Below are 13,295 nucleotides of genomic sequence, written 5' to 3' on the forward strand. Positions count from 1 at the left end.
ACAAAGCGGTGTAAAATCACCCAAATGGGGCTCATGTTCTCCAAAAGTGAGCAGCAGTCCAGCCTAAATCCGCCCAGTTGATCCTAGAATCACCAAAATCGGATGAAAATCTGAGGGACCGTAGACCGCGAGCGGCACCAGAACCGGCAGCAGCACCAAGAATGAGACCGAAATCAGAATGGAGCCCGAGACCAAGAGTGGGAACAGAACCGACACCAGAACTGAGACCATCAACGCTCCAGAAGCGGAACTAGGCCTGGGACTGAGAAGGAGACCGAGAGCGAAACCGGCCCCAGAGCTGGCCCTGGGACCAAGACTGAGACCAACACCGACACTAGAACCTGCACCGGGAGTGCTCCAGCACTGTCCTGGGACCGACACTGGCACCGGCACTGGCAGGACTCCAGGGCTGACACTGGGAGCGGCGCCGGAACCAGCACCAAGACTGGCACCGGCGCCAGAACCGAGACTGAGATTGGCCCTGGGAGAACTCTGGGACCAGCACCGGTACTGCTACCAGCACTGGGATTGGGTCCGCTCCAAAACCAAGAGCGACATTTGAGACCGAGACTGGCACCGCTATAGGACCCAGGCTGAGACCAACACTGTGGAAGCTGACACAGAGAGAGCTGTGGATTTAATCAGCATTTGCAGTTTGATAACCAAGATGCCTTGGCAAGAACAACCAGAGACCCCAGACCCCACAAATGCCCTACAGAGACCCCAGTCCCCCCCAAATCCCCCATAGAGAACCCAGACCTCCCCAAGATCCACTTTAGAGTCCCCAGACCCACAAAATCCCCCACAGAAACCCCAGACCCCCCCAAATCCCCCATAGAGACCCCAGACCCCCCAAATCCCCCATAGAGATCCCAGACCCCCCAAATCCTCCGTAGAGACCCCAGACCCCCCAAATCCCCCATAGAGACCCCAGACTCCCCCCAAAATCCACTTTAGAGACCCCAGACCCCCCAAATCCCCCACAGAGACCCCATACCCCACAAAATCCCATGAACAGACCGCAGACCCCCCCAAATCCCCTATTAATCCTCCAGAGTTCCCCAAATCCCCTACAGAAACCCCAGACCCCCAAATCACCCATAGAGACCCCAGACCCCCCAAGATCCACTTTAGAGTCCCCAGACCCTGAAAATCCCCCATAGAGACCCCAGACCCCCACCCCAAATCACCTACAGACACCCCAGACCCCCAAAATCCCATAGAGACCCCAGATCCCTAAATACCCCATAGAGACCCCAGACCCCCCAAAATCCCCTACAGAGCCCCCAGACCCCCCAAATCCCCCAGAGACACCCCCAGACCTCCCCAAACCCCTACAGAGACGCAAGACCCCCCAAATCCCCTAAAGATCCCCCATAGACCCCCGGAACCCCCAAATTCCCTATAGCCCCCCCACAAATCTCAAATACACATCTCCGGAAATCCCCTACAGACCCCCCCCCCAAATCCCCTACAGACACCCCTAGAAATTCCCTAATCCCCTAACGAACCCCCCAAATTCCCTATAGAGAGCCCTCTATAGACACACCCCAGAAAACGAAACCTCCCAAATCCCTACAAACCCCCCAAACCCCTACAAATCCCCTATAAATCCCCTAAAGATGCCCAAGCCCCACCGGAGGTCTCGGACATGCTGCAACCGGCCCGGGAGACCGGGACAAAAGATGGCGGCGCCCGCTGAGGAAACTTCCGGCGTCCTGAGCATGCGCAGGGGAAAGCGCCAATAGATGGGCGGGACATGGATGGGAAAAAGCCAATGAAAAGTCCGGATGAAGGAAATGGGCGGGGCCCGGGAAAAGGCGGGAATTCTGAGGCGAAAGGGGCGGGGCCAAAGGGAACTGCGCTCCTAAAAGGGCCTGGTTTGGTTTAAAATCAGCAGAAAAGGGCATCAAGGGCATCCAGAATCCACCAGGGTTGACTTAAATCACCCGAAAGATACGCAGGACGATAGAGACTGGGATGGTGCAAAATGGGATCACATGGACTGGGATTGCACAGACTGGGACCAGATGGATCAGGGCCATCCCGACTGGGATTGCACAAACTGGGATGGCATGGACTGGGACCGTATGGACCGGGATGGCTGCATCGGGACGATGCGAACCGAGGCGGTTCTGCCCCACCCAGGGGTCCCTCCCGTCCTGCCCTGTCCTGTGTAGGGCCCTGCCAAACTCCCTGTGTTAGCATAGGGTTAAAATGTTTCAAAAATCATGGGAATTACCAAGGATTCAGGGGATGGGAAGAAAGGTTGGTCTGGTAGGCCTGGGCAAGGGAACTCGGCCTTTGGAATGAATTAGGTCAGGTGAATCTGCACCTACGTAATCATCATATGATACGATTGTTAAATGTAATGATTGTTTGGTAGTTGAATGTAATTATTGCTTAATTGTAATAAAAATCTTGGGAAACGATATTTGGGGGACCTGATGAAAATTGCAAGAATTGATACTTGGATAAGATCAACGTAGATATGATACCAATACAGGCTTAATAATTAATATACAGCTATATCATGAAAAGGGTATAAAAACACGTCCATCTCGAATCCACGTTGGAGTCAGATTTGGGTTTATACCCCGGCTCCCCAAGCTCTTCAATGAAACCACCTGCATATAATCATCCTGTGATTATGCGTTTCCACGCTAACATTTTGGCGACCCAGATGGGACCTTGTGAGCGCTGCTGAGGACCCCGCGACCCGATCACGCCCCAGCCGGCACCGAGGGATTCTCGGGAAGCCCGTCGGCACCGGGACCCCCCGCCGCTCACAACGTCCCCTGGAGAAAGGTAAGGTGCTTTTACTCTGGCCTGGTTGCCTGCCAGTTAGGCGCAGCGAAAGGCGCGTGTGGTTGGGCTGAGGAATTCCTGGTATTGCCGCGGTGCCGTCCGTCAGTCAATCGCGAAAGCGTTGCAGGTTCGGCATCAGTGGTTTATTGTAGCTGTAACACGGAGAAGATTAAACGGATTTTGGGCGGCAGTGCCCCCACACCACACACTTCTCCTTTGGGCTGCTCATTAGCACATTGGAAGGAAGGTAATTTTGGGCAAGAGTTACATAAGGTTGATTGATTATTATAACACTTGGTGGCCGAAATATGTCTTGCAGCATGGGAAAATGTGTCCGGAAAACTTGTCTTTGCCATCTGATGTGATTTCACAGTTACTGATCTTTTGTAAACAGGAGGGCAGATTGGACAAAGTTCCCTACGTTGATTCATTTTTCTATTTGCAGGAAACACCAGAGTGGCTGGTTGAGTGTGGGTTAATGATTGTTAAAGTACCTGAAAACAATAATTGCATGGGTTGTGTCCAAGGGAAGCGTTGTATAGAACACCTGGCATTGGATGAAAAGTTTATATCGGATCGATGATATGGATGGTGAATTGCTGGTAGCCCCCATGGGATCAAGGGAATCTGACCCTACCTCACCTGGCCCGATTTCACCTGACCCACTGACACACCCCCTGCCAAAGGATACCCTCCTCCCTCACCTACTGGTGCTCAGGGATACCCTCCTCTCCCACCAACGCCTCTTTCGCCTGCTCCTGTCTTCCTGTACCCTCCTCTGCCGTCTTCACCTGCCCCTCCTTCCCCAGAAAATGACTAAGATGGAACCGTGATACAGAGATGTGGGGAGGGTGCCACAGGAGCAGATAGTATGGGGAGGCCAAAACAAAAGTATAACCAGCCGAGTGTCTTCCCAGCATGGATTCCAGGGAATGTGGGTCACCAAGGCTCTGCCCAACGTGGGTCCTCACAGGGCTTCCCTTACTGGTGCCTCCGTTGGTGTATGGTCAACGCTGATCTGCAGGAGAAGCTTTTCCCACATTCAGTACACACATAGGGCCTCTCCCCGGTGTGGATGCGCCGGTGGATGATGAGGTTGGAGTTTTTCCTGAAGACCTTCCCGCAATCAGGACACTCGTAGGGTCTCTCATCCGTGTGTGTCTGGTAGTGCTGCATGAGCTGGGAGCTGCAGTAAAACCTCTTCCCACACTCTGAGCACTCGTAGGGCCTCTCCCCAGTGTGGATCCTTTGGTGACGGATTAGGTTGGAACGGTGCCTGAAGTCCTTCCCACACTCCTCACACTTGTAGGGCCGGTCCCCAGTGTGGATCCTCCAGTGGAGGATCAGTGAGGAGCTGTTGCTGAAGCTCTTCCCACACACCTCGCACTCATAGGGCTTCTCCCCGGTGTGGATGCGCCGGTGAATAACAAGCCTAGAGTTATCCCTGAAGCCCTTCCCGCAGTCAGGACACTTGTAGGGCCTCTCAGCCGTGTGTGTCTGGTAGTGCTGCATGAGCTGGGAGTTGACGGGAAACTTCTTCCCACACTCTGAGCACTCGTAGGGCATCTCCCCAGTGTGGATAAATTGGTGACGGATCAGGGTGCTATGTTGCCTGAAATCCTTCCCACAATCCCCACATATGTAGGGCCTCTCCCCAGTGTGGATCCTTTGGTGCTGGACCAGCTTGGAACGTTCCCTAAAGCCCTTCCCACAATCCCCACATATGCAGGGCCTCTCCCCAGTGTGGATCTTCTGGTGGCGGATCAATTGGCTGCTCAGCCGGAAACTCTTCCCACACTCCTCACACTTGTAGGGCGTCTCCCCAGTGTGGATCCTCCGGTGGTACATCAGCCTGCAGCTGTCGCTGAAGCCTTTCCCACACTCGAGACACTCGTAGGGCCTCTCCCCAGTGTGGATGCGCCGGTGTCTCATGAGTGTGGAGTTTTTCCTGAAGCCCTTCCCACAGTCAGGACACTCGTAGGGTCTCTCATCCGTGTGTGTCTGGTAGTGCTGCATGAGCTGGGAGTTGACGGGAAACCTCATCCCACACTCTGAGCACTCGTAGGGCTTCTCCCCAGTGTGGATCCTTTGGTGACAGATTAGGCTGGAACGTTGCCTGAAGTCCTTCCCACAATCCCCACATTTGTAGGGCCTCTCCCCAGTGTGGATGCTTTGGTGACGGATCAGGTTGCAACGGCGTCTGAAGCCCTTCCCACAATCCCCACACTTGTAGGGCCGTTCCCCGGTGTGGATCCTCTGGTGACAGATAAGTCTGCTCCTCCATCTGAAGCTCATCCCGCACTCCTCACACTTGTGGAGCTTCTCCCCATCATGAAGCTGCTCATGAACCACCAGGTCCGAGCTCCGGCTCCATCTCCGACCCCCTGCCCGGCCCAGGCTGGGTCTTTCCTCCTCAGATCCCCGTGATCTGCGTTTGCAGCCCCTCCTCATGCGGGATCTCCGCGGCTCTTCCTCCCCGCTGGATTCCTGCGACGTGGAGCCGCTCCAAACGACCTCTTCCTCGAGGTTCTGCCGCGGGGATTTGTCCTCCATGGTCTCTGTCCTCAGCTCCTTGTCTGGGGCAGGAAGGACAAGGAGAGGATGGGATTTGCCTCCGTGCCAGAGGGAAGGGGAAGGAGAACCCCCCAGCGCGACCCCGGCACGACGGCGCCGGCAGCGGGGTTGTCCTGCAGCTGGGGGCCCTGCTGGGCTGGGAGATGGAGCAGGACAGAGGGTTAAAAGGGGCAGTGAATTCCTCCTCACCTGCCTGGTTATCCTGGGGCAGCTTCCTCTTCCTCAGAGCCTCCTCCTCCTCCAACGGGCCAAGGTTTGGGAATGGGAAATCCTGCTTTGGGCTAAAACAAGGGATGAGCATGTTGTGTTGCGGGTTCTGCCTGCCCAAGTCCATCTCTAGAAGTCCCCGGGCACTGGCGCCCATAAAAACCTCCCAAACAGCCAACATTCAGCCCTGGAAATGCCTCCCACCAGCTCCTGGGAATGGTCCCTCTCCTCTGGTGTTCAAGGGTTCCCCCCTGTCCCAGCTCTGGGGCTCACGCTTGTATTGGGGGTCCCCCATCTCCTCGGTCCCTGCACTCCCCAGGCTGCTGGGAGTCCCAGGAATCCACAAAGCTCTCCCCTCTTCCATCTCCCTATTTAGGGATGCTGGGGGTTTTTGGGTCCCACGGTCCCTTCTCCCCCTTATTCTCTGTCTGGGGCGCAGGGGATTCATGGACTCCCCCCTGCCCCTCTCCAGGCTCTTGAGGGTCCCACGAATCTCGGCGCTCCCCCCTCTCTGGGCTCCCCACTTTGGGATCCTGGGGCACACAGGGCTCTGCTCCTCCAGGCTGCCTCTGCCGGCAGCTGCCACCAGGACCCCCCAATGTCCCCCAAGGGGCATTTTCGGCTCAGCTTTGGAGTTCTGCATTCTCCAAACGAACCCACTCCCCCCAAAAAATAAATAAACAAACCATGCAGAGAGGCACTGGGACTATTCTAGGGGCAACTGGGATGCAACTGGGGGCAAGTGAGCCACGCTGAGGTAACTGGCAGTGCCTGGGAATGACTAGGAGATTGTTCAGGGCTACTGGGATATACTGGGAGTATCTGAGACCACAGGGGTGCTGACTGGGACCTAGCTAGGAGCAACTGGGAATGTGCTGGGGGAAAACTGGGAGCATGCTGGGGCAACCGGGGGCAAGTGTGAGCGACTGGGGCCCTGGAGGCAGAGACTGGCATCATACTGGAGTCGCACTGGGATCGTACTGGGAGTGACTGGAACTATGGTATGGGCAGCTGGGGGAGCTGGAAACGCACTGGAGCAAAGTGGGAGGAACTGGGAGCAACGGGGACCGTGCTGGGGGCAAATTGCATGAAATCAGGCCATGACTTGGGAATGACTGGGCTCCTAGTGGGAGTGCCGAGGAAACTGGAACCACACGCGGGGAGCAAGCGGGCTCATACTGGGAGCAGCCGCTTCCGTCCCAAGGACCCCCGATCCCCTTTCCCGGCCATCCCGCCCCTCCAGCCCCAGCACCCCCCGCCGGGATCCCGGGAATCCCAGGGGTCCCCCCCTCTCGGGGTCCCCGCTCTGCCCTTCTGGGGCTCTCCTCTCTCCGGGCTCCCGCTCCAGGAAGCCGCGGCTCTCCCGGGGCTCCCCAAAACCGCTGTCCCCCGCCGATCCCGCCGGTCCCGCGCGGTCCCCACGTGGCCCCGGCAGAGCTCGCAGGGCCCGGCCCGGGAAGCCCAATCCCCACCGCGGGGGGACCCGCATCCCCCCGCCCCCCGCCGGGGCCCTGCCGCCAGCCACCGGGACCCCCAAAAACACCTCCCGGGGACCCCCCGATCGATGTCCCCCCGAGGGGCACCTGCGGCTCCGGAGCCCAGAGAGATCCAAACATCCCCCCCAGGGAACCCCAAACCCAGGGACCCCCCCCCCCGGGATATTTGGGACGAGCTCCCCCTCCCCGGGCACCTGCGGGATGGGGGGCGATGGTCCCGGGGAGGCTGCGAGTTCAGGGAGCTCCGGAGCCGCGCGCTTGATTCGCTCCTTCTCTGCTCCTGCTTCCTGCTGCCGCTCCGCCTCTTCCTCCCTCCTCCTCCTCCTCCCCCTCCTCATTCCCAGTTCCGAAACCGAACTGGGAGGGGATGGGTCAAGGAAAGGGCGGGAACCGTGAGGGCAAAGGGGCGGGGTCAAGGCAAGGGCGGGAACTGTGAGGGCAAAGGGGCGGGGTCAAGGCAAGGGCGGGAACTGTGAGGGCAAAGGGGCGGGGTCAAGGAAAGGGCGGGAACTGTGAGGGCAAAGGGGCGGGGTCAAGGAAAGGGCGGGAACTGTGAGGGGAAAGGGGCGGGGTCAAGGAAAGGGCGGGAACTGTGAGGGGAAAGGGGCGGGGCCAAGGGGCCCTCTGGTTCTAAAAGGGCCTGGTTTGCCCTAAGATCTTCAGAAAAGGGCCTCAAATGCAGCCTAGATCCACCAGGGTTGGCATAAAATCAGCCAAAGGCCCCTGAAATCCATACAAAGCGGTGTAAAATCACCCAAATGGGGCTCATGTTCTCCAAAAGTGAGCAGCAGTCCAGCCTAAATCCGCCCAGTTGATCCTAGAATCACCAAAATGGGACGAAAATCTGAGGGACCGTAGACCGCGAGCGGCACCAGAACCGGCAGCAGCACCAAGAATGAGACCGAAATCAGAATGGAGCCCGAGACCAAGAGTGGGAACAGAACCGACACCAGAACTGAGACCATCAACGCTCCAGAAGCGGAACTAGGCCTGGGACTGAGAAGGAGACCGAGAGCGAAACCGGCCCCAGAGCTGGCCCTGGGACCAAGACTGAGACCAACACCGACACTAGAACCTGCACCGGGAGTGCTCCAGCACTGTCCTGGGACCGACACTGGCACCGGCACTGGCAGGACTCCAGGGCTGACACTGGGAGCGGCGCCGGAACCAGCACCAAGACTGGCACCGGCGCCAGAACCGAGACTGAGATTGGCCCTGGGAGAACTCTGGGACCAGCACCGGTACTGCTACCAGCACTGGGATTGGGTCCGCTCCAAAACCAAGAGCGACATTTGAGACCGAGACTGGCACCGCTATAGGACCCAGGCTGAGACCAACACTGTGGAAGCTGACACAGAGAGAGCTGTGGATTTAATCAGCATTTGCAGTTTGATAACCAAGATGCCTTGGCAAGAACAACCAGAGACCCCAGACCCCACAAATGCCCTACAGAGACCCCAGTCCCCCCCAAATCCCCCATAGAGAACCCAGACCTCCCCAAGATCCACTTTAGAGTCCCCAGACCCACAAAATCCCCCACAGAAACCCCAGACCCCCCCAAATCCCCCATAGAGACCCCAGACCCCCCAAATCCCCCATAGAGATCCCAGACCCCCCAAATCCTCCGTAGAGACCCCAGACCCCCCAAATCCCCCATAGAGACCCCAGACTCCCCCCAAAATCCACTTTAGAGACCCCAGACCCCCCAAATCCCCCACAGAGACCCCATACCCCACAAAATCCCATGAACAGACCGCAGACCCCCCCAAATCCCCTATTAATCCTCCAGAGTTCCCCAAATCCCCTACAGAAACCCCAGACCCCCAAATCACCCATAGAGACCCCAGACCCCCCAAGATCCACTTTAGAGTCCCCAGACCCTGAAAATCCCCCATAGAGACCCCAGACCCCCACCCCAAATCACCTACAGACACCCCAGACCCCCAAAATCCCATAGAGACCCCAGATCCCTAAATACCCCATAGAGACCCCAGACCCCCCAAAATCCCCTACAGAGCCCCCAGACCCCCCAAATCCCCCAGAGACACCCCCAGACCTCCCCAAACCCCTACAGAGACGCAAGACCCCCCAAATCCCCTAAAGATCCCCCACAGAGCCCCGGAACCCCCAAATTCCCTATAGCCCCCCCACAAATCTCAAATACACATCTCCGGAAATCCCCTACAGACCCCCCCCAAATCCCCTACAGACACCCCTAGAAATTCCCTAATCCCCTAACGAACCCCCCAAATTCCCTATAGAGAGCCCTCTATAGACACACCCCAGAAAACGAAACCTCCCAAATCCCTACAAACCCCCCAAACCCCTACAAATCCCCTATAAATCCCCTAAAGATGCCCAAGCCCCACCGGAGGTCTCGGACATGCTGCAACCGGCCCGGGAGACCGGGACAAAAGATGGCGGCGCCCGCTGAGGAAACTTCCGGCGTCCTGAGCATGCGCAGGGGAAAGCGCCAATAGATGGGCGGGACATGGATGGGAAAAAGCCAATGAAAAGTCCGGATGAAGGAAATGGGCGGGGCCCGGGAAAAGGCGGGAATTCTGAGGCGAAAGGGGCGGGGCCAAAGGGAACTGCGCTCCTAAAAGGGCCTGGTTTGGTTTAAAATCAGCAGAAAAGGGCATCAAGGGCATCCAGAATCCACCAGGGTTGACATAAAATCACCCGAAAGATACGCAGGACGATAGAGACTGGGATGGTGCAAAATGGGATCACATGGACTGGGATTGCACAGACTGGGACCAGATGGATCAGGGCCATCCCGACTGGGATTGCACAAACTGGGATGGCATGGACTGGGACCGTATGGACCGGGATGGCTGCATCGGGACGATGCGAACCGAGGCGGTTCTGCCCCACCCAGGGGTCCCTCCCGTCCTGCTCTGTCCTGTGTAGGGCCCTGCCAAACTCCCTGTGTTAGCATAGGGTTAAAATGTTTCAAAAATCATGGGAATTACCAAGGATTCAGGGGATGGGAAGAAAGGTTGGTCTGGTAGGCCTGGGCAAGGGAACTCGGCCTTTGGAATGAATTAGGTCAGGTGAATCTGCACCTACGTAATCATCATATGATACGATTGTTAAATGTAATGATTGTTTGGTAGTTGAATGTAATTATTGCTTAATTGTAATAAAAATCTTGGGAAACGATATTTGGGGGACCTGATGAAAATTGCAAGAATTGATACTTGGATAAGATCAACGTAGATATGATACCAATACAGGTTTAATAATTAATATACAGCTATATCATGAAAAGGGTATAAAAACACGTCCATCTCGAATCCACGTTGGAGTCAGATTTGGGTTTATACCCCGGCTCCCCAAGCTCTTCAATGAAACCACCTGCATATAATCATCCTGTGATTATGCGTTTCCACGCTAACATTTTGGCGACCCAGATGGGACCTTGTGAGCGCTGCTGAGGACCCCGCGACCCGATCACGCCCCAGCCGGCACCGAGGGATTCTCGGGAAGCCCGTCGGCACCGGGACCCCCCGCCGCTCACAACGTCCCCTGGAGAAAGGTAAGGTGCTTTTACTCTGGCCTGGTTGCCTGCCAGTTAGGCGCAGCGAAAGGCGCGTGTGGTTGGGCTGAGGAATTCCTGGTATTGCCGCGGTGCCGTCCGTCAGTCAATCGCGAAAGCGTTGCAGGTTCGGCATCAGTGGTTTATTGTAGCTGTAACACGGAGAAGATTAAACGGATTTTGGGCGGCAGTGCCCCCACACCACACACTTCTCCTTTGGGCTGCTCATTAGCACATTGGAAGGAAGGTAATTTTGGGCAAGAGTTACATAAGGTTGATTGATTATTATAACACTTGGTGGCCGAAATATGTCTTGCAGCATGGGAAAATGTGTCCGGAAAACTTGTCTTTGCCATCTGATGTGATTTCACAGTTACTGATCTTTTGTAAACAGGAGGGCAGATTGGACAAAGTTCCCTACGTTGATTCATTTTTCTATTTGCAGGAAACACCAGAGTGGCTGGTTGAGTGTGGGTTAATGATTGTTAAAGTACCTGAAAACAATAATTGCATGGGTTGTGTCCAAGGGAAGCGTTGTATAGAACACCTGGCATTGGATGAAAAGTTTATATCGGATCGATGATATGGATGGTGAATTGCTGGTAGCCCCCATGGGATCAAGGGAATCTGACCCTACCTCACCTGGCCCGATTTCACCTGACCCACTGACACACCCCCTGCCAAAGGATACCCTCCTCCCTCACCTACTGGTGCTCAGGGATACCCTCCTCTCCCACCAACGCCTCTTTCGCCTGCTCCTGTCTTCCTGTACCCTCCTCTGCCGTCTTCACCTGCCCCTCCTTCCCCAGAAAATGACTAAGATGGAACCGTGATACAGAGATGTGGGGAGGGTGCCACAGGAGCAGATAGTATGGGGAGGCCAAAACAAAAGTATAACCAGCCGAGTGTCTTCCCAGCATGGATTCCAGGGAATGTGGGTCACCAAGGCTCTGCCCAACGTGGGTCCTCACAGGGCTTCCCTTACTGGTGCCTCCGTTGGTGTATGGTCAACGCTGATCTGCAGGAGAAGCTTTTCCCACATTCAGTACACACATAGGGCCTCTCCCCGGTGTGGATGCGCCGGTGGATGATGAGGTTGGAGTTTTTCCTGAAGACCTTCCCGCAATCAGGACACTCGTAGGGTCTCTCATCCGTGTGTGTCTGGTAGTGCTGCATGAGCTGGGAGCTGCAGTAAAACCTCTTCCCACACTCTGAGCACTCGTAGGGCCTCTCCCCAGTGTGGATCCTTTGGTGACGGATTAGGTTGGAACGGTGCCTGAAGTCCTTCCCACACTCCTCACACTTGTAGGGCCGGTCCCCAGTGTGGATCCTCCAGTGGAGGATCAGTGAGGAGCTGTTGCTGAAGCTCTTCCCACACACCTCGCACTCATAGGGCTTCTCCCCGGTGTGGATGCGCCGGTGAATAACAAGCCTAGAGTTATCCCTGAAGCCCTTCCCGCAGTCAGGACACTTGTAGGGCCTCTCAGCCGTGTGTGTCTGGTAGTGCTGCATGAGCTGGGAGTTGACGGGAAACTTCTTCCCACACTCTGAGCACTCGTAGGGCATCTCCCCAGTGTGGATAAATTGGTGACGGATCAGGGTGCTATGTTGCCTGAAATCCTTCCCACAATCCCCACATATGTAGGGCCTCTCCCCAGTGTGGATCCTTTGGTGCTGGACCAGCTTGGAACGTTCCCTAAAGCCCTTCCCACAATCCCCACATATGCAGGGCCTCTCCCCAGTGTGGATCTTCTGGTGGCGGATCAATTGGCTGCTCAGCCGGAAACTCTTCCCACACTCCTCACACTTGTAGGGCGTCTCCCCAGTGTGGATCCTCCGGTGGTACATCAGCCTGCAGCTGTCGCTGAAGCCTTTCCCACACTCGAGACACTCGTAGGGCCTCTCCCCAGTGTGGATGCGCCGGTGTCTCATGAGTGTGGAGTTTTTCCTGAAGCCCTTCCCACAGTCAGGACACTCGTAGGGTCTCTCATCCGTGTGTGTCTGGTAGTGCTGCATGAGCTGGGAGTTGACGGGAAACCTCATCCCACACTCTGAGCACTCGTAGGGCTTCTCCCCAGTGTGGATCCTTTGGTGACAGATTAGGCTGGAACGTTGCCTGAAGTCCTTCCCACAATCCCCACATTTGTAGGGCCTCTCCCCAGTGTGGATGCTTTGGTGACGGATCAGGTTGCAACGGCGTCTGAAGCCCTTCCCACAATCCCCACACTTGTAGGGCCGTTCCCCGGTGTGGATCCTCTGGTGACAGATAAGTCTGCTCCTCCATCTGAAGCTCATCCCGCACTCCTCACACTTGTGGAGCTTCTCCCCATCATGAAGCTGCTCATGAACCACCAGGTCCGAGCTCCGGCTCCATCTCCGACCCCCTGCCCGGCCCAGGCTGGGTCTTTCCTCCTCAGATCCCCGTGATCTGCGTTTGCAGCCCCTCCTCATGCGGGATCTCCGCGGCTCTTCCTCCCCGCTGGATTCCTGCGACGTGGAGCCGCTCCAAACGACCTCTTCCTCGAGGTTCTGCCGCGGGGATTTGTCCTCCATGGTCTCTGTCCTCAGCTCCTTGTCTGGGGCAGGAAGGACAAGGAGAGGATGGGATTTGCCTCCGTGCCAGAGGGAAGGGGAAGGAGAACCCCCCAGCGCGACCCCGGCACGACGGC

The 13,295-nt window shown here is 56.5% G+C and overlaps 1 protein-coding gene across 1 annotated transcript in view; it reads right to left on the bottom strand.

The window, feature by feature from the left end:
- The window catches only part of LOC134056009 (uncharacterized), a 262,164-nt gene that overhangs the window by 188,904 nt on the left and 59,965 nt on the right, over positions 1-13,295 (bottom strand). Inside the window, exons 7-8 of the mRNA XM_062512488.1 lie at positions 11,639-12,988; positions 3,821-5,170 (exon numbers count right to left, since the gene is read on the bottom strand). Coding sequence (XP_062368472.1) covers positions 3,821-5,170; positions 11,639-12,988 — 2,700 coding nt within the window. The remainder of the gene's footprint in view (positions 1-3,820; positions 5,171-11,638; positions 12,989-13,295) is intronic.

Source organism: Cinclus cinclus, chromosome 37, assembly GCF_963662255.1.
Source record: "Cinclus cinclus chromosome 37, bCinCin1.1, whole genome shotgun sequence".
Taxonomy (NCBI): Eukaryota; Metazoa; Chordata; class Aves; order Passeriformes; family Cinclidae; genus Cinclus; species Cinclus cinclus.